This window comes from Budorcas taxicolor, chromosome 8 (assembly GCF_023091745.1).
Source record: "Budorcas taxicolor isolate Tak-1 chromosome 8, Takin1.1, whole genome shotgun sequence".
Classification (NCBI taxonomy): Eukaryota; Metazoa; Chordata; class Mammalia; order Artiodactyla; family Bovidae; genus Budorcas; species Budorcas taxicolor.
Genome location: NC_068917.1, coordinates 40932931 through 40954066, shown reverse-complemented (window position 1 = coordinate 40954066; position 21136 = coordinate 40932931). Strand labels below are relative to the sequence as shown.

Below are 21136 nucleotides of genomic sequence, written 5' to 3'. Positions count from 1 at the left end.
CCCACTTCATACTCACATCTTTTTATATTGAATGAAAGTATCTGACCTTGTGTTTTGCTTTATTTTCATTCTGTCTCTGTAGAAAGTGTGTTGAATTACTGGAAAAATACTGAAAGTCAAAAACGTTTTATGAAATAGTTACTGAATAATTTGGATGTTATTGAATAATTCAAATTGTTCTATTTTTCATTTTCAATATTTTGAGTGTGAAATTTTCCTTTCGTTGTGTATTTCATCAAAACCAGTTCTTTGAAAGGCCCCTGGAATATGGCTTTCCACTAAAGAATGTTCCCCATTAAGTTCTTGAGCTGGGTTTGTGATGTAGTCAAATGGATGTCCACAGGGCAGCTACTGTGGACTTTTTGCTACTGTGAGCCTTTAATAATCACCGGGGAAATTTCAAATCAATGTGTAGAGACTTCCCAGACAAATAAAACCATTGAACATTTCTGGTATTTTCTTTCTTTGGTTTTTTTTTTTTTTTTTGCTCCCTATTAAGAGTTCTGTAGATATGTTGATCCTCCTCAGTAGTTTTGGTGTTATTCTCAGAAAAATAAATTCTGCAGAGTTTGACACCCCATTATTATTAGATAAGTTAGAGGGATCTAATCTTCACAGGCGTGGGCAAAGCTGTCAAAATCATTTAAAGGAGATCACCTGGGAGAATAGATAAAGAAATTTTATATAGACAGCTTGACGGAAAAAAAAAAAACCCACCAAATAACCTGTAACTATTGAAAAAAAGATACTAGTGCAGTAAACCGGGAGTACAAGCTTGAGGTTGAAAATAAAAAAGTTGCTTAGCTATTTAGTTAAAAATTCTAGGCCAACAGAAGTCATTGCATTATTCTTTGGCCATGTTTTCTTATGGAGTTTTTCATAAAATTGTAATGAGAAGTGATAAGTATATCTTTATTATGTAAAGGGGGTCATCTTGGAGTGAAAAGTATATGCCAATCTAAGACACATAAAAATGCCAAAAAAGAGGGCTTTCCCTGGTAGCTCAGTGGTAAAGAATCCACCTCCCAATTCAGATGACTCAGGTTCGATAGCTGGTCTAGGAAGATCCTACATGACACAGAGGAATTAAGCGTGTGTGCCACGACTGTTGAGCCTGTGTGCTAGAGCCCAGTAGCTGCGACTACTGAGCCCACCTGCAGTAACCACTGAGGCCAGCATGGCCTAGACCCTTGTTCTGCAACGAGAGAAGCCACAGCAGTGAGAAGCCCTTGCACCACAACTAGAGAGTAGCCCTAGCTCGCCACAGTAAAGACCCAGTGCAGCCCAAAATAAAGACATAAATGCAGTTACTTTTTAACGTGCCAAAAATATAGTCAATGTGGGGAAGATAAAGGAATACATTTTACGGCACTGTTTTCTGTTTTTCTGGAAGGCCAGCATTTATCAGAATAATTTTTCCAACACTATTTGCCCGTAGAAAGACTTTTGTGAAGAGTGTTCTTATAAAGAGCTTCCTGCTTATCCCTGTATTAGAACAAAGCCTGCCATTACTCTGTTTTCAGCCATCCTGTATACAGGAATGGATTCCTAGAACTCAAGGGAACCGAGTTGTATGTGTGTGCCTCTGTTGTGGAATTCTAGTCCCTACCTCTCCACACACCAGTTTCTGTGACACAGGTTCCCCCAGCAGTGGCGTTCTTGATGCAAGGATAATGACAGTTCCCTCCAGGAGATGCACACACCCAGAACACTTTTGGGTGTGTGTCTCTCACCTTCCCATCTCTCTTGAACTGTTAAGAGATAGTTCTTCATGAAGTTCCTGATAGTTTTAATTTAAAATAAAAAAATAGACTGTATGGGGATATTTAGATAAATAGTGCTGACTTTTATTACATGACTGTAATAATTGTGTGACATTTGTTTCTGCCCTAGGAGTGCTGTCTCTGCAATTTGAGAGGGGGTGCTCTTAAGGAAACTAAGAACAATAAGTAAGTAGTGCGTTAACTGTGTGGAATTTCATCATTTCCTTCTCCTCTGTTGAGTGTTGAACTTCTTGGTTTATAGCGTGCTTTGCTTCTCATTGTTGTACACATTTGTTCCACAGCTTTGTTTTTATTAATAAGTTAAAATATTTGATCTTTTTAAAATAATTTTTAATTGGAGGATAATTGCTTTACAATGTTGTGTTGGTTTCTGCCATAAAACAGCAAAAGTCAACCATAAGTATACATATGTCCCCTTCTCCTTGAACATGCCTCCCACCCTCTTCCACAGCTCTTGCTGTTCAGGTGCAAGGTAGAGATTTTGTACATGTTTCCAGAAACCATTACTGACAGCACATTCACCTCTGCTGGGGAAAGGTGTTCTCAGTCTGCGTCTCTTCTGTGTTTGACATCATAAGGAGTAACCCCTCTTTCACTAACAGAGCTTGAAGACAGCCCGTATTCTCGTGCCATTGGAATTCTTGTTTTTAATTTGATGAATGCTGTTGTTGTAATAAAAGCAGAATATGCCTGAAAACAGTGAAATCTGTTATCTTCAGATAAATGAAATCAATTATAATCATAGTATTAGAACAAAACCATTTACTTTTAACACCAGTAAATTAACAAGAAAATGTATATTCTAAAATAGAAACACAGGGAGAAAAGATCGATTTTACAGTTTAAAGGGGACAGTTGGAAAATATGAAGAGACTCATAAGTGAACAAAAAAGATGGGTAATGTTTCTATGGCAGCAGCTGAAATGTATTTTTGCTTGAATTTTATCTTTATAACCCAATTTAATCATTTAAGATGGGGCCAAAGCAAATTATAGGTTCCTATAAATTAGAAACTTGTAGAAATGATTTAGGTATAGGTTGTATTTTGGCACTTGGGAGCCACATCCAGCCCCAAGATATGTTTTACTTGACACCATTTTATGAATTTAATTCAGATTTTAAAAGTTGAGAGTTATATAAAAATCCAGATTTTCATCTTTACTGGATAAATGATTGTGCATCTTTATATGACAGTAACCAGTTAGGATGAGAACTTGGCCTAAAGAGAGTAGACCTTCTCTAGGTTACCATGCTTTACCAGTATATGTTTTTGGTTTCATCCTGCCTGGCCCCATGGACACTGGAGTTGAGACTCCTGGAGTAATGTAATGTCATGTAATCATGTGCATGCAGACATGTTTCTGACCGATTATAAGGGAGAATAAAAGCATTCATCATTTCTATGTTGGTAAAGTTTAGTCTAAGAGACTGTGTGTGCTCAATTTTGGATGTTCATCTCTTAGTCTTAGTTAATGTGATTGACACTATGCTAAAAACTATTGACTGGTTCTGGGACTGTTCCATGAGTGGTGCAGACTGCCAGATGATTTAGGCAGTTCCTGCAAAGATGGAGGCAGTAAGGACTTCTCTTCCTTCCCTTGGACTAGGACAAAAAGAAGTAATGTTTGCTATAAATTATAGCATTTATGTAGATATGAAAGAGTGCCCTGTTGGGATTGATGCTTATTCTGTCTCCTGGTGGTCTTAAAAGCAGGATGGAGTCTTTTGTTATGTGAGTGAAATAACATGCTTTGACTTAAAAATAAGTTGACAAATTTGATAATTCTTTCAAAATCTCTTCAAACTCGAGTCTTTATGTTTGTTTGAGGCATAAGATTTATGAGAAACTTAATAGTGTTAATGAGGACATTGTCATTTTTCTGGAGTGATTCAGAATTTGAAAGGAGATACACAAGGTTTTGAGTAACCTCCAGGAGTTGGTGATGGACAGGGAAGCCTGGTGTGCTAGTCCATGGGGTTGCAAAGAGTCGGACATGACTGAGCAACTGAACTGAACTGAACTGAGCACAAGGGTTTTAGCAGGAAACAAGGGAACAAGTTAAGTTTCATTTCCCCTTATCTCTTGGTTCCTCTGATTATAGTAGGATTGCAATAAGAAACAATTTAATGAAAGACTTAATCTGTATTAATTCTTTTAGAGAATTTTTGCTGTTTGTTCTGGTTTGCTTCATGACATCAGAATTACGTAAAAAGATTATGTGGTATACTCATTTCATTTTCATACCTTTTATTAATTGAACTAATCTTTTGCCACATATTAATTATCTTAAGTATATTAAACACTTCTATAATTCATGTCAAGTGAAATAGCAGACATGCATCTCAGTATTTTCCAGGTCACATGTAGAAATGTATAAATACAATGATAGTAATTCTTTGGTCTTCACCTAGTTCTTGTCACCGTGGTGGGCAGGTGTGGCACTGAATCTATCCAGGTATCATCCAATAGCTTTAAAATTCAGAGAGTCTGTTTGTGATGGACATAGGTGCTCTGGGCTTGCTTTCTCATCTGTGTGTTTGTCATGCATGTGAATTGTTACCTCCTGGTGAAGTACAGGCCGTGTTAAGTTTAGGGAACATTTGTTTACATTTCTGTCTCGTTTCCTATAGGTGGGCCCATGTCATGTGCGCCGTTGCAGTCCCAGAAGTCCGGTTTACTAATGTCCCAGAAAGGACACAGATAGATGTAGGCAGAATACCTTTACAGAGGTTAAAATTGGTGAGTGCCAATACTTTTTTTTTCCTCATAAATTAGTGTTAATTTCAAGTTCTGAATATGTCTATTCATGCACATACTTTTTTCTTAGCTTCATTGAATTATTCTACATTTTTTATCCTTTTAGCCTGAATTACTTAGCTGCACGTATTCTTTTTCTGTTGTATTGTAAGTATGCATATAGCTTTCTACGAATTATGTCTTCAGTGAGGCAAAGGAATACCGCATTTCATGAATTAATGTGACTTTTCAATCTCAAGGCTTTCGGTGAAGTTTGTTAGTAACTGACCCAAATTATCCAAATATCTCTGTTTGAATTGCTTAGTCTTTCTGTCTCTTGCCTGTCTTTGGTTGGCCTTGACTTAAAAAAATGAATCTAACTTGATTTCATCATCTCTTCACCAAGAAGAGACTTGCAGAGAAAATTTGATTATTCCCGAGGGATTTTCTCACCAACAGATAAAGTTCATTTAAATTGCCCAACTCTCTGGCTGGTTATCTTCTCATTGTTTCTCTTTGTTAGATTGTTTTTGTTTTGTTTTTCTCTTTTTTCATGGAAAGGTAGGCCTTCAATGTCCTCCACACTAAAGTTATCTTGGAGTTCTGTTAAATTGTGAGCCAGCAGATTACTAGTTCAGGCTCTTAATACTTCATATTTAATGAGAATTTTTCCTACAGGTAGATTGCATGACTTTCAGATGCTGAAGCGTGTCTTCCAAGTGGACTTAATACCCTGCAGTTTCTTTAGTCCCTGTTACTTCTGGTTGGGGTCTTCCCACTGTTTCTGACACTGAGCTGTGCCTCTCCACCTGAGCGTTTCTCTCTGTCATTAGTAGTCTCTCCACCACTGCGTAGCAGCGTGTTTTGTCTCTGGACTTCTGTCTCAGGAACTTAGACTCTATTCTACTGTCTTTCAGCGAACCCTGTTATTTTCCACTGTAGCTCCATTAAGAATTTCACATAGCTAGAAAATACGTGGCCCTTTCCACGCCCAATGATTGCTGTTGGCAGATATGAGATCATCTGCCAGCATGATCAGAGTGTGGTAATGGAAGTTTTGAGAATGAGATGGGAATAACCAGGACATTTAAATGGCCCTTCAAAGTTGATGGTGACTATCAGAAGAGAGTAAGGTTGTTCAGCTCATGAACTTCGAAAGGAAAATGTTTACAACCTTATATCTTGATCACCAGTTTAAAAAGAAAAACTAACCTTGCCATGAGAGAGAGGCAGAAGTAGTGTCTTCTGTGACTGTGCCAACTGCTGTGTTTCTGCTTGATTTCAAGAAATCTCATATGTAGCCTTAATTTTGTCCTCTCTCTTGTCTTACTGTGCTGATACTTTGTTTATAAGTGCAGTTTGAATGCAAAAATTTTAACACCCCAAAGGCTGAAAATTGGTACAGAAAAAAGAAAAAATACAATAAATCCTATATCACATTACATTTTATGTGCAAACTGCTTTTCTTCTATTGTTTTTTACTTATATAAACTTGTTTTCATTATTCAATTGATACATATTATATCTGTGGATATTGCTTGGGTCTTTATGATTAGGACAGAATGCATTAGTTTTGTCCATTAAAAATTATAAAAAATATCTTTCATTGGAGGAAAAACAACCTACCAATAAGAAAGAAATAAACAAAAAAATTGCCAGAATTAGGATTGTAAGGCAGGTTATAAAGAAAAATGTTGAGTTCATTACATACTATAAAACGTAATGCTTAGTGTGACAAATAATAACAAATGTCTTACATTTTAATTTTTTTTTTATTTACAAGTAATATGTATTTGTAGAAATTCCAACACTGCATTTAACACCCACCTTCGGGTCTCTTTCCTAAAAGATGGTTCCTGTTATCACATTAAGGCCCCTTGGAATAAGTGGTCACTGCTCTTGATGCTTCCCTTTAAGGACTTGTGTACTGGCTGCTCTTCTCTACAGATCGTCCTTAGTGATCTGTTTTCACAAGTACCAGTCTCAGAGGGGTTTTAATGGAACAGGGAGGGCCAGCATGGATCATTTCAGTGCCAGCCAAGAAACTGTATCTAGAAATCTGAAATCTGATGATGGCCTCCAAAAATGGCAAAGGTTGCCACCTTGACTGTGTATGTTGCATATTCTTTTGAAGTTTAATTAATCGAATAAGTGTACATCCAGCCAGAAGTAGGAGCAGTAGTTTCATGTCGTATTTCGTCTCAGCTGACCTAAGTCTAGATGGAGTATTTTACTATGTCTGTTTAGTGAATGTATGTGTGTCTGCTCGTGTCCGTTTCCCTTTTTTTCTGGAGCTATAGCCAGCCCTTTTCTGGATGCTAAATTGTTCATCTTCTTTTCTTATTCACACAGATGAGGGGGTAGGGATAGGAATTAGATGTTTGCGTCTGTGTATTTCACCAAACAGTTATTACCTGACCTCACCAAATACTTGGGGTACATTTTTGAGTAAGATTTTTATTCCTGTCTTCTATCATCTCATAGTCTAGACTGGGCTTTTTTTGGCTTTGGCTCTGTTGATCTTCTAGGTAAATTAATTGTTGTAGATGGCTGTCATGTGTATCATAGATCGCAGCATCCCTGACCAAACAGGTGAAGCCAAAAGGTATAAACTTCTAGTTATAAGGTAAGTAATTACTGTGGATGTAATGGACAACATCATGACTATAGCTGAGACTGCTGTGTATTGTGTAGGAAAGTTCCTAAGAGAGTAAATCCCATGAGTTCTCATCATAGGAATAATTTTTTTCCCTTCTTAAATTTCTTTTTGTTGTATCTATATGGGAAGATGGATGTTAGCTAGACATACTGTGGTATTCATTCATAATATATGTAAATCAAACCATCATGCAGTATGCCTTAAACTTATACAGTGATGTATGTCAGTTACTTCTCAACAAAACTGGAAAGAAACTAAGCAATGCCAGCTATATCCTGGGAGGTAAAATCACCCTCCTGGGTGAGAACCTCCTAGTCCACAGAGAAGGCATACACATGATGAGAAAATTTTTGTCATTTTCAGGAAGATAATATCTTTGTTGAAAGAAGTAAGTGGCAGTCTGGCAAAATAGAAATTCTGAATTGCTTTTAAAAAGCATCCCTAGAGGTTTTTTTTTCTTTTGGCTGATTGTTTAAATTTCTTATTTGTGAATAATGCAATAACATTTGGCAACGTATATTTGCTACTGTACAATTATTAATTTTATGATCCAATTTAGTATTTTAACTTTACCTGTTCTTATAGACGAAGAAGGAAATGGCAACCCACTCCAGTATTCTTGCCTAGGGAATCCCGTGGACAGAGGAGCCTGGTGGGCTGCTGTCTATAGGGTCGCCCAGAGTCGGACACGACTGGAGCAACTTAGCATGCATGCATGCACTGGAGAAGGAAACGGCAACCCACTCCAGTGTTCTTGCCTGGAGAATCCCAGGGACAGAGGAGCCTGGTGGGCTGCTGTCTATGGGGTTACACAGAGTCGGACACAACTGAAGTGACTGAACTGCATCAGCAGTTCTTAGAGAAAATGAGCAACCTTGATTGCTTTTTCCCCCCCAAACTTTAAACTTTTTATTTTGAATTGGGTTATAGCCAATTAACAATGTTGTGATTGTTATTGCTGTTCAGTCTCCAAGTCATGTCCAACTCTTTGTGACCCCATGGTCTGCACCATGCCTGGCTTTCCTTTCCTTCACTATGTCCCAGAGTTTGCTCAAACTCATGTTCGTTGAGTCTTATCCTCTGTCACCCCTTACCTTCTTGTCACCCTCGTCTTCTCCTACTTGTAATGTTTCCCAGAATCAAGGTCTTTTCCAGTGAGTTGGCTCTTTGGAAATGAGTCATCCAGCCCAGCATTTCACATGATATATTCTGCATAGAAGTTAAATAAGCAGAGTAACAGTATACAGCCTTGATGTACCCTTTTCCCAATTTTGAACAAGTTTGTTATTCCATGTTTGGTTCTAACTGTTGCTGCTTAATACAGGTTTCTTAGGAGGCCGGTAAGGTGGTCTGGTAATCCCATTTCTTTAAGAATTTTCCACAGTTTTTTGTGATCTACACAGTCAAAGGCTTTAGTATAGTCAATGAAACAGAAATAGATGTTTTTCGAGAATCTCCTTGCTTTTTCTACGATCCAGCAAATGTTGGTAATTTAATCTCTGGTTCTTCTGCCTTTTCTAAATTTAGCTTGTATATCTGGTGTTTCTTAATTCATATACTGTTGAAGCCTAGCTTGAAGGAGGTTGAGCATTGCCTTGGTAGCATGTGAAATGAGAGCAGTTGTACAGTAGTTTGAACACTCTTTGCCATTGCCTTTCTTTGGGATTGGAATGAAAACTGACCTTTTCCAGTCCTGTGAGCACTGCTGAATTTTCTGGCATATTGAGTGCAGAATTTTAACAGCATCATCTTTTACACTTTGAAATAGCTCAGCTGGAATTCCATCACCTCCACTAGCTTTGTTTGTAGTAATGTTTCCTAAGGCCCACTTGACTTCACACTTTAGGATGTCTGGCTCTAGGTGAGCGACCATACCATTGGGGTTATCTGGGTCATTTCAGGTGAACAGTGAAGGGACTCAGCCATAAACATACATGTATCCATTCTCTCCCAAATCTCCCTTCCATCCAGGCTAGCACATAACATTGAGCAGAGTCCCATGTGCTATGGATTAAGTCCTTGTTGGTCATCCATTTAAAATATAACAGTGAGAACAACCTTGGTTACTAATCAAGTATCATAGATTAAAATTTTGTGGTATATGTGTGTGTATGTGCATACATATGGTAGTTACTGAACAAATATTCATGAAATGAATAAAAAGGCAGCAACATTTCACTTACTCTTTATGCTTCTGACATAAAATTATTGTGGCTGAAGGATTTGATCAGACAATATGAAATGACTTGTCCTTTATGTTTTTTTTTTTAAAAAGGAAAAATCCTTTAAAAGTCATGGTGCTAAATTCATGCACATCTCTTCCACAAGCAGTTTTAAACAGTTTTAAAACAAGGCACTGGTTACCTTATCTGCATCAGTGGGTACATACGATTAGGCCACGGAGCCTAGCAGTAATTTGGAGTCTCTGAATACGCATGGAGCAGTTTCCCTGTTGTCTCAGAGTTCTCATCTTGGAACCTCTGGTCAGCTGGGGATTGAAACCTAGAGTAGTGACCTGAGTGAAGCAGAGGCAAGGGAACTCTGAGCCTCTCTCCAGTGCCCACTAGGTGGTGCTGCTGTTCCAATTTAGTATCCAGTTGCCCTTAAATCACCTCATTGAGAAAGTGCCTAATCTGAGCCTGGCCCAATTTTAGAGGGGGGTGTGTAGGTGTGTCTGTGTATGTGTTTTTGTGTGTGTGTGGGAGAGACAGACAGACAGACAGACAGAGAAGTGATGCATGCTGGGGTGCTCTCACCCAAGGAGGGCTTTCACTGACAGCAGGGCAGAAAAAGTGCTGCCTGCTGTGCATTCCGAGTGCTGAATTCCAGAGGGTGGTTTTAGTTTTCAGGTTTTCATTTAGCCATATAAAAAGAGCTGCTCTTCCCTTGGGGCAAGTTAGTGTTTTTCTGTATCAGTAATAAGCAACACTAGTAAGGGCTAGTAACTGTAAGAGGCTTAAAGAACAGTTTATGGCAAACAAGTTTAAAACGTCTTCTGAAGTATGAAAGCTATATATAAAAAATGCTTATTGTTAGTAGTAGTCTTTTTAGAATACAGAATATTGGAGTTTATGCAGAGCTATTTGACTATTTTGGTAATACTGTTGCTAGCCTTTTATTTATTCATAGATTCAACTTGTGGTTTTTGCAATATTCCTCTGCACAATTATTTGTGTAGGAAGATTCTTGTAGAGGATGTAAGAAAGGATTTGTTTGCTATAGCAGATTTTTCCTCTTATAATGACCATAAAAAAAGGGAGACAACTAATGGAACACAACTCTTTCAGTGCTCTTCAGGGGATTATGTTGATCCTAAAATAGTGTGTGTTTTGTGAAGAACGTTTATCTCATCCAGCCTCCTTGTTTGCTAATATCACAGGTGTGGCCTCTTTCAAGGTCCATAATTAAATGGATGGCACTGGAGTTATTTTCAAGACATTGTATTTTATTTATGTGGCTGTTAATTTAAATGCTTTAATAAAATTCATTATTCGTTTTAAACAAAATACCACAAGAATATATTTGGCTACAGTGGTATTTATCCAATTAGTTTGCCCCCCCCCCCCTTTTCTTTCTTGAACAATATTTATCTTCTGTGTAGAATAATTGTCTTGGGGGCTAATAAAGTAATGGCTGCACCATCTTAAAAACACTACCGGTGGCTTTTTGGAAATAACCAGGTTATTAGGCAGAATCACCCCTTTAACAAGAAAGAAGTGGCTGAATGTTACCTGAATAGTCTGTATGTCCAAGCCATGTTCAAAAGGGAGAACCATTTTCTCTGTGAGCTTAAGCCTTCTTCTCATTATTAACACAGGTTCTAGATTACTGAGCATTTTCTTATCTACTCATTTAGAACAGATTCCTTTGGTTCGGAACGACTTTGAGTTTTTGGAAAAATTATCCTCGTGATGAGTCCTATCGTTCCCACCCCCCTTGTCCATGTCCTCCGGTACCTTCTCTGCTTATCCAGAGGGTGTCAGAGCACTGGCACCTGGTAGGGAAAAGAATGGAGCAGATGCCAGGAATGTCTCCTACTCCCCACTTGAATGTGTGCTCAGGGTAGGCACTCTTGGGATTGGTATGCCTGAGGACGAGAAGAAAAAATTGCTCCCACATAGTATAGATTTTAGAATTTACTCAGTCATTTCCTTTTCTTATTTCCTTCTGTCTTGTTTTCTCTACTAATATGATTGGTTGGCCACAGTCATAATTGAATTTCTGGTCATAATTAAATCTTTGAAAAATTGTGCAAAGAAGATGACAACAAAAAAGGAAGTAGAGAGATATAAAACACAAGTGAAGTTAGAATGTCTTTTTTTAGAAAAATTTTCATAATAGAAAATATAGGGTAAAAATTATCAGGAACAATTAAGAACAGGAAATTAGAGAGGGCAAAGCTTTTATAGTATGATCACACAGAAGACAGCAGCATGGTCAGGAAACAGATCACCAATCTTAAATCTGATTATAAAATGTAAGGGAAGAACATTTAATAAAAAAAAAGGAGTAAATCAGCACAAAATTATGGTATTTGTTACATATTTAACTGTGAATGTCTACTACACACATCAATCACTTCTTGAAGATTGAATTAATTAAATATTCATTGAATTTATATAAGTAAAACAAGAGGCAAGCTTGGGGGTTATAAGAAATCTTGGAAAATTGCAGCAGACCCCAGATGTAACAAAGTTTTAAAATGGCTTTCCCTTTTGGAGAGAAAGTTCTCGAATAGAAGTCTTATGACATTATTGAAATATTCAGTTGCATGTATTGAAGAAAATCTCATGTGCTGTCATTGCATAGAGAACTTGGTGGTATTTGTGAACCATGCACCTTCCTCACAGCGGCATAGTGACTACCTCTGGTTTCTATGTCTGCAGACATTCCTATGAGTTTTGAAATTTTATTTCTGCAGCCAAATAGAGGGAGAAATGATTTTTGAAATAGCTGAAGTTGCCCCCAGGCGTTTGATGACCTCCACCTTGTATTTGACAAGTGAACCAAGCACAGGCACAAGTGTTCTCCGAGTGAAGAACATTATTTTGAAAAGGAATTTATACTGCAGTGATGACGGAGCTCCAAACCTTTCAGTATCTGGCTGAGGCCAACTATTCTGCTTAGAAGCCTCTATACATTTTAAAATTTGTACCTGAAGGCAAATAATAGTGAACTTGAAAGCCAAAGATTATAGTTTTGAAAGGTACATCAATTCTGAAAATAGAGTAGTTTCACTGTGGTATTCCATCTGAAGAGTTGAATCAAGGATGTAAAAAAAAAAAAAAAAATTCAGCTTTCTTATTTCCTAAAGGAAGACACTTATTCTCTTGCTAACTGGCTTATATTATCAGATGCATTGAATACTAAAAATAGAATTACTGATGGGTTCTGCCTCTCGTGCTGTAAGATCACTCTGAGTCCTATTTAGTGAATGTTTCAGAAGTGTGAGAAAGCAGCTTCACTTTCTTTCTAGAGGAAATCATAGTTGTTTTCAACAGAGCCTCTATTAGTGCAGTTCGGAGAATGCAAAGACATATTGATTATCTTTCTTCACTTTAAAAGAAAAAAATGTGTTGTAAAGGCAATCAGTAAAAGTCATTATGTTTCACATAAACTCATGTACTGATTTATTCACATCTTCTGTTATTTTTAAAGATGAGAAATTCTAAGAAGATAATAAACATTGACAATGATGAGCAAGTTTATTGTTTAAAATGCGGTTGAGGAAAAATTTGGTTGTAATAGGGAATTACTGAAAGGAGAATAAGTGATACTACAAATGGCAAAATTGTGGTGTGGTGTGTAGGGTCCTGTTATTTAATATGCTCAATATAAAATTTATTACCTCATTAAGAACATTCTTCAGGATTTCAACATATGCATGTCTGCAACTTTGCAAGATTTTTAAATAAGTGTAGTGTAAAAAAAAGTACATTAGTAGCTGTATAGTACTTAACTGTCAGAATGATTTGCTACAGGGACTAGATCCTATTGCAAGCTGTCAAATTTGTATATTGCTGTAATACCAAACCATAAAATCTTTTGAGTAAAATGGAAAATGTCAGATGGGCATGACTACAAATAATATACTTTCTGAAGGCTTTAGATGTCTATAGGAGAAAATGTGTAAATGCATGAAATGTTATCTTGTTACTATGGATTTTTCTTTATCTGTTAAAAGACAAGTGTGAGGCAAAAGGAAATTGATTGGAGCCTTTAAATTTTTCAGTTTTGAACTCATTTTTTTCCTGAGGACTAATTTTAAAAACATTATTAAACAGATGGGTAGAACTTCAGATAATTCATGATTAAAGAGTATTGTGAGAGAGTCATCTTATCTTTTGACTTACATTGCTGAATGTTTCATTTTTTCCCCTGATCTTGTCTGTGTGAGTAGTGATTACTGATGGATCTTTTAATTGAGTGAGTGAGTTGGGGTCAGGGTTCCAGAGATGGAGTCACCCCTTTCACTCGAACATCAACTGATTCAATACCTACAAACACTTGCCAAACTGAGGTAGCTGCTGGATGGCTTTAAACAACCCATAGGGTTTTGCTTGGTCAACAGTGATTAAGAGAAGAAAGGTTATAGATTTTGAAAGGTACAGTCATTATTGTAAAGCAATGGATCCATTATTATTTATTTTTCCACTGTTTTAGTATAAATTATTCCTTTGGAAGGGGCTCTTAAAAATCAATGAAAAATTATAAACTGTTTCTTATGTAAAGTGACAATCTTTTCACGCTTGTCATTAATTTAATGTAAGTCAGTGTGGTCTATTTTAGGCATTTTCTCACAATTTAGGAATGTCATTTTTTAAGACGAGCTCATAAATACAGGTACCAGCCCAGTTTGCATTTATTGATTTAAATATCAACGGTTCTGTGCATTTATCTGCATTGCCATTTGGATGATGCAGTTCTCAGCCTCTGTTACATTGAGACTGAGCATGTAGGCTCTGGGCTGAGATTGTTTTGAGTTCCATGTCCACCACCTAAGCAACCTTGGCCATACAGTTTAACCTCTCAGAATCTTGTCTGTAAACCAGGGTGGTTGTGAGAATGACGTGAGGTAGTGAAGGACCTGACATGTTGCTACACTCAAAAGTTAGTCACTGCTTATGGTAGCTGATGTAACCCCTTGCTGTCTAAATCTCTGTGAACTGCCTTTTAGCCAATCAGAATCAAAGCAGATAAATATTTATAAGGAGAAAGTAGGTTCCTGGTATGCTCTCATTTATTTATTCATCTGTCTAGTAAATATCTCTTTAGGACTTGTTGTGGGGTTAGATGATAAATATACATCATTTCTGCTTTTATAGATATTACAGGATAATGGGAAGTTACTGAAAATTCAACAAGTGATTACAAAGCAGCATGAAAAGTTCTTTTGTAGTAAAAGTCCAGAATGCAGTGAAGGACCTTACTGAATTTGGGGCACAAGGGTTGGCAGTCAAGAGGTGTGGAGAAGCTTGCTGGAAGAAGCAGTGCCTCATAATGCCTCGTTTGAGCCCTGAAGGATGAGAAGAGGTGCACTGAAGAAAAGGTCAGGAGAAGGGACAGGACATTTGGTACCCTGGAAGTGGGAGGGAACTGTGTAAGGTCTAGGAAATGACATTTCAGCAGAGCCAGAGTGTGAGGTGTGAGGAGGGAAAGATGTGTCTTGAGAAGGGGAAGCCTCAGATGATGTAGCACTGTGCTCTCCAGTTTAGTAGCCTCTGGACACTCTCAGCTACTGGACACTTAGAACGTGGTGAGTGTTACAGAACTGAACTTTAGATTGTATCTAATTTAAAAGTTAAAAAATGAAAGCAGCATAAGCACATGAAATACAACTGTAATTTTGGTAGGTCCACATTTTACATTTCAAACACCCTTGAAAATTTAGTGTCCAAACTGAGATGTGTGTAAATACACAGCTGACTTCAAATACTTAGTATGAAAAAAAAGAACGTGAAATATCTCATTAATAATTATTTTTATATTGGTTATATGTTAAAATGATAATAGTTTGGATTTGTTAAGATCCATTTGTTAGTTTGTATTAGTAAAATTAATTTCATCGGCCTTTTTATTGCAGTCACATATACTTAACATGTGTCCCCTGGTAGCTCAGACAATAAAGAGTTTACCTGTAATGCGGGAGACCTGGGTTTGATCCCTGGGTCAGAAAGATACCCTGAAGAAGGAAATGGCAACCCACTCCAGTATTCTTGCCTAGAAAATCCCATGGATGGAGGAGCCTGACAGGCTATGTACCATCGGATCTCAAAGAGTCGGACACGACTGAGCAACTTCACTTTCACTTTTCAACATAACATGTAGAGCTTCCCTGTTGGCTCAGATGGTAAAGAATCTGCCTGCCATGCCAGAAACCCTAGTTTGATCCCTGGGTCAGGAAGATCCCCTGGAGAAGGGAATGGCAACCCACTCAAGTATTCTTGCCTGGAGAATTCCATGGACAGAAAGCCTGGCAGGCTACAGTCCATGGGGTTGTAAAGAGTTGGACACAACTGAGTGACTAATACTTTCACTTTTTTCAACCTAACACTTACCATTTTAACTATTTTTAGGTGTATAGCTCTGTGGCATACATGGCGTTAAGTATATGCACATTGTTGTACAACCACCATGCCCTGCTATCTCCAGAACATTTTTGTCTTCCCAAGCAGAAGCTCTGTACTCATTGAACAATAACCCCTCATTCTCTTCTTCCTCACCTGTTTTTTTTTTTAAATAAGTTTTTCATTTATTTAGCATGTATTATTTATCATCTACTGTAGTAAGCTGAATAATGTTCACCCAAAGATATTAGATCTTAATCCCTGGAACATGTGAAATGTCACACCTTATTTGGAAAAGGGACTTTTACAAATGTGATTTAAGGATTTTGAGATGAAGTTATTTTGGGATTATCTGGGTGGGTCCAAAATGCCATCACACCTGTCCTTTAAGGAGAGGTAAAGGGAAATTACACACGGAAATCAGCCATGTGATAGAAGCAGAGTCTCACTTGTATTTTTGATGTGGCTCCTAAAACATTAAATATTATATATCTGGCTCAAATTTTACTCCTACTGGGTTTTGTACATTTTCCTGAACACATTGAAGAACCTTTGATGCTGAGTAAGAAGTGAAATAATAGAGCATGATTGTGTTTCAGATGGGTATTCTGCTTCTGGTGGGGATAATGTGTTCGAGAGAACAGGACTGGGGCCAGAGAGGCCAGTTTCAGTGATCATGTGAAAGATGATTTAAGTGTAAAGCTGAGATGGAGATGAATGAATTGATTGTAGGTGGGGTTGGCTTAGACTAGGTGTGGAAGAGGCTAGGGTTCTGGATAAGCAGCTAGGAGACTAGTCACGCTGTGCAAAGGGCTTGTTCTTACCAGAAGGGCATGGGGTTGAGGAGGAAGTACGTTTGGGCATATTTGATTTGAGGTCCATGTATTCCAACTAGGTTGAACACAGGAGAAACATATGCTAGAATTCTACTTCTCATGGGTATGTAAATATTTACCAGCTGCTCCTAGATTGTCACATGAAGTTCAATAACTATTCAGTTCAGTCAGTTCAGTTTAGTTGCTCAGTCGTGTCCAACTCTTTGCGACCCCATGAATCACAGCACGCCAAGCCTCCCTGTCCATCACTCTCTCCCAGAGTTCACTCAGACTCACGTCCATCGAGTCAGTGATGCCATCCAGCCATCTCATCCTCGGTCGTCCCCTTCTCCTCTTGCCCCCAGTCCCTCCCAGCATCAGAGTCTTTTCCAATGAGTCAACTCTTCGCATGAGGTGGCCAAAGTACTGGAGTTTCAGCTTCAGCATCATTCCTTCCAAAGAACACCCAGGACTGATCTCCTCTAGAATGGACTGGTTGGATCTCCTTGCAGTCCAAGGGACTCTCAAGAGTCTTCTCCAACACCACAGTTTAAAAGCATCAATTCTTCGGCGCTCAGCCTTCTTCACAGTCCAACTCTCACATCCATACATGACCACTGGAAAAACCATAGCCTTGACTAGACGGACCTTTGTTGGCAAAGTAATGTCTCTGCTTTTTAATATGCTGTCTAGGTTGGTCATAACTTTTCTTCCAAGGAGTAAGCATCTTTTAATTTCATGGCTGCAGTCACCATCTGCAGTGATTTTGGAACCCCCCAAAATAAAGTCTGACACTGTTCCCACTGTTTCCCCATCTATTTCCCATGAAGTGATGGGACCGGATGCCATGATCTTCATTTTCTGAATGTTGAGCTTTAAGCCAACTTTTTCACTCTGCTCTTTCACTTTCATCAAGAGGCTTTTGAGTTCCTCTTCACTTTCTGCCATAAGGGTGGTGTTATCTGCATATCTGAGGTTATTGATATTTCTCCCAGCAATCTTGATTCCAGCTTGTGCTTCTTCCAGCGCAGTGTTTCTCATGATGTACTCTGCATAGAAGTTAAATAAGCAGGGTGACAGTATACAGCCTTGACGTACTCCTTTTCCTGTTACTCGTTAGTAATTCAGAAACAGTGTCAATAACCTGAGATATTCAGATGACACCACCCTTATGGCAGAAAGTGAGGAGCAACTAAAGAGCCTTTCGATAAAAGTAAAAGAGGAGAGTGAAAAAGCAAGCTTAAAACTCAGCATTCAAAAAACTAAGATCATGGCATCCAGTGTGATCACTTCATGGCAAATAGATGGTAAAACAATGGAAAAAGGGACAGACTTTATTTTCTTGGGCTCCAAAAGCACTGCAGATGATGACTGCAGCCATGAAACTAAAAGACGCTTACTCCTTGGAAGAAAAGGTATGACAAACCTAGACAGCATATTAAAAAGAAGAGACATTACTTTGCCAACAAAAGTCCATCTAGTCAAAGCTTTGGTTTTTCCAGTAGTCATGTATGGATGTGAGAGCTGGACCACAAAGAAAGCTGAGCACCGAAGAATTGATGTTTTTGAGCTGTGATGTTGGAGAAGACTCTTAGGAGTCCCTTGGACTGCAAGGAGATCAAGCCAGTCAATCCTAAAGGAAATGAGTCCTGAATATTCATTGGAAGGACTGATGTTGAAGCTGAAGCTCTAATACTTTGGCCACCTGATGCGAAGAACTGACTCATTGGAAAAGGCCCTGATGCTGGGGAAGATTGAAGGTGGGAGGAGAAGGGGACGACAGGGGATGAGATGGGTGGATAGTATCACCAACTCAGTGGGTGTGAGTTTGAGCAGACTCTGGGAGTGGTGATGAACAGGGAAGCCTGGCATGCTGCAGTCCATCGAGTCACAAAGAGTCGAACACGACTGAGCAACTGAACTGAACTGGCTGAGCAGCTGTGCTTTGTGTGGATGTGAATTCGATTCATGATAATATTGTATCTGCCTCTCTATACACTAAGTCCCCTACATACAAACAAGTTCTGTTCTGAGCACACATTTGTAAATTCAGTATGTTTGTAAGTCTAACAGAGTTACCGTAGGTACCCAACTAACACAATCTGCTGGATAGTACTTTACTACAACAGGTTTATAATACTTCTCACACAAATAATATGTACATAGAAAAACAAAAAATGAAAAGATTTTTAATCTTACAGTACCTTGAAAAGTACACCTAGTACAGTACAGCAGCTGGCTTACAGCATGCATGTTCACATCTTTGAAAGTTTGGAACTTGATGGTTCATATGTAGAGGACTTACTGTACTCTTTCCGAAGTATAATAAACAGGTAAGACAGTGTCAGCCTTGCGAGTTTCATTTATGTCTTCTTACTGTGAAAGAAATGAAGAACATTGAAAATGGAGGAAAAACCTATAGAAATGAAAAAGTTTGATTTGCAAAAAAATGAGTATTCTCATGAAAGATAAATGTTTTCATGAAAGATAAATGTGTCCACAATCAGTAAAGACAGTGTGTATGGGGATTGCCAGGATGAGTGCCTACACGTGAAAGGGGATTTGCAGTAAGAATTGCAAGGGTTTGCACAGGCTCACGAGAAGCTATTCATTTCAGAATGGCTTTGAGTTTAACTTCAGTTTAATTTTAGTTTAAAAGCATGTTTTCATTAATAGTTTTTTAGGATCAAATTTTAAATCATAGTTTGTTTTTTTCTGTTCAGAGTATAAAATACATTCCACCTTTCTTTAGGAGCAAAATATTTTACTTTAAATAAATGGAAAAAACAGATAGCTTAATTATAGGAATCATGCTTAAGTTTAATTAAAACTTGCAAGATTTTTTTTTTCTTACAGCCATCTGTTCATAATTGGTTTTTTAAAATTCATCAGTTTTAAACACTTCATTCTTTGGACAAAGCAAAAAAATATTGTGAAATCTTTTCACTAAATGGCAGATATTTCTCAGTAAAAGAATCATGACATCCTGGCAAAGGTATAATTTTAGTAGACTAATGAGCTTTCTGACCAGAGCCGACTGAGCCTCGTCTGATTTTTACAATGATAAATTGACTGTGTCAAAATTCGCAATCTAGTCTGGTGAAATATTTTACTATGAAAGTTTAATTCTCATTTTTTATTTATGAAAGCAGTGGTAGTGTCACAGTAGCTTATAATATGCTGGCCGTTTGGTATGATTTATTTCAATGAGTGTCACTTGTTGATGTGTTTAATGATTGTTGACCCATATTTAATTCTAAAAACTCTTAAGTGGTGAGAAATCTAATAAGTCAGCCACTGTAGTTAAAAGAAAAAAATCACTATCCACAGATCTATTCAGTTGCCTTTCTCCAGCTTCAGTGATGTCACGGCTTTATATTTGATAGCTGTTGATTGGGGGCACTGAATACTTAACAGCTTTCTTTACAGTTGTGGGAATCTACTTAGATAATTTGTACCAGAAACACATACTTGAAGTGTAATAAAATCATTTTTCATTACTTAATCTGGGGATTCCACCCTACTGTCATTTTAAAGGTTTTAAGGAAAATTGTGGAATAATGAGCATTTCTTTCATTTTTCAGTCTTTTGATAAAAAACACTTACTGAGGTGATCATAGTGTCTAGTGCTTGGTGACAGGTGGCATGAGATGGACAGGGTCATCTGTCTCGTGAGGTTTGCATTCTGGAAGGATTTAGGTATATTGATAGATCTTCTGAGGATGTCTTTTTTTTTTTTTTTTTTTGGTAGTTTCAGAAGGCAGATGGAAAGGGCTAGGTTAACACATTCTTCTAAGGTATTTCTTTACAGAGAGGCGTAGTAAGTATTCCTGTCTCATACGTCAGGATACTTATCTAGTGTAGATAATTTCTAACAAATAGGTAAAAATATCAAAAGAGTTTTTTTTAGATATTATGATATTAGTTTGAGATCATTTTAGAAACAATAAGTATCTTAAAAAATTTAAAACGGTGGTATATTGTTAACATAAAGCTTCAAATTATTCATAGCTTACAACAAAATGAAATACCTTATGAATTATGAAACAGTCATAGTAGTGAAACATTCTTAACAATATGTATTGTTCAAAAGACCACAATGTCTTGTATTTTTTAAAAGGAGAATTGAAATGTTAAGTTGTTGTTGTTACTTTGTTTATAGTACATAGTAAAAGGCATAAACACTATTGGTGCAGAAATTTGTTTTAAAATTTCTCTAGGAAGAGGCCATCCAGAGAAAATTATCCTTATATCTTTTGTCTATTAAAGCAGTTTATAAGTATTTTTCAAATAATAATGTCACATTACAGAGCATTTTAGTTGGCAGGTCAGCTTAGAACTGAGGGGGTGGGGAGATCAGTGGCCCAAATGTTTTTAGAAACAACAACCAAATTTAAATACTTCTAATTCTCAGGTACCATTTCTCTAAGAATCCCTTTTTATAATTAGAAAATGAAGAAGCCGGTGACACAAAAATCAGTCCTTTTCCCCGCAGACCCAGAAGCTAACATATGTCCATTTTTAGGCTTCTCATTTTGACAGGGGCAATCACCATTTAATTTCAGAATTCCATT

General features: G+C 37.5%; 1 protein-coding gene across 1 annotated transcript in view; it reads left to right on the top strand.

Annotated features, from left to right (window-relative positions):
- The window catches only part of KDM4C (lysine demethylase 4C), a 401440-nt gene that overhangs the window by 274471 nt on the left and 105833 nt on the right, over positions 1-21136 (top strand). Inside the window, exons 16-17 of the mRNA XM_052644458.1 lie at positions 1894-1949; positions 4416-4524. Of these exons, the coding sequence (XP_052500418.1) occupies positions 1894-1949; positions 4416-4524 (165 nt within the window). The remainder of the gene's footprint in view (positions 1-1893; positions 1950-4415; positions 4525-21136) is intronic.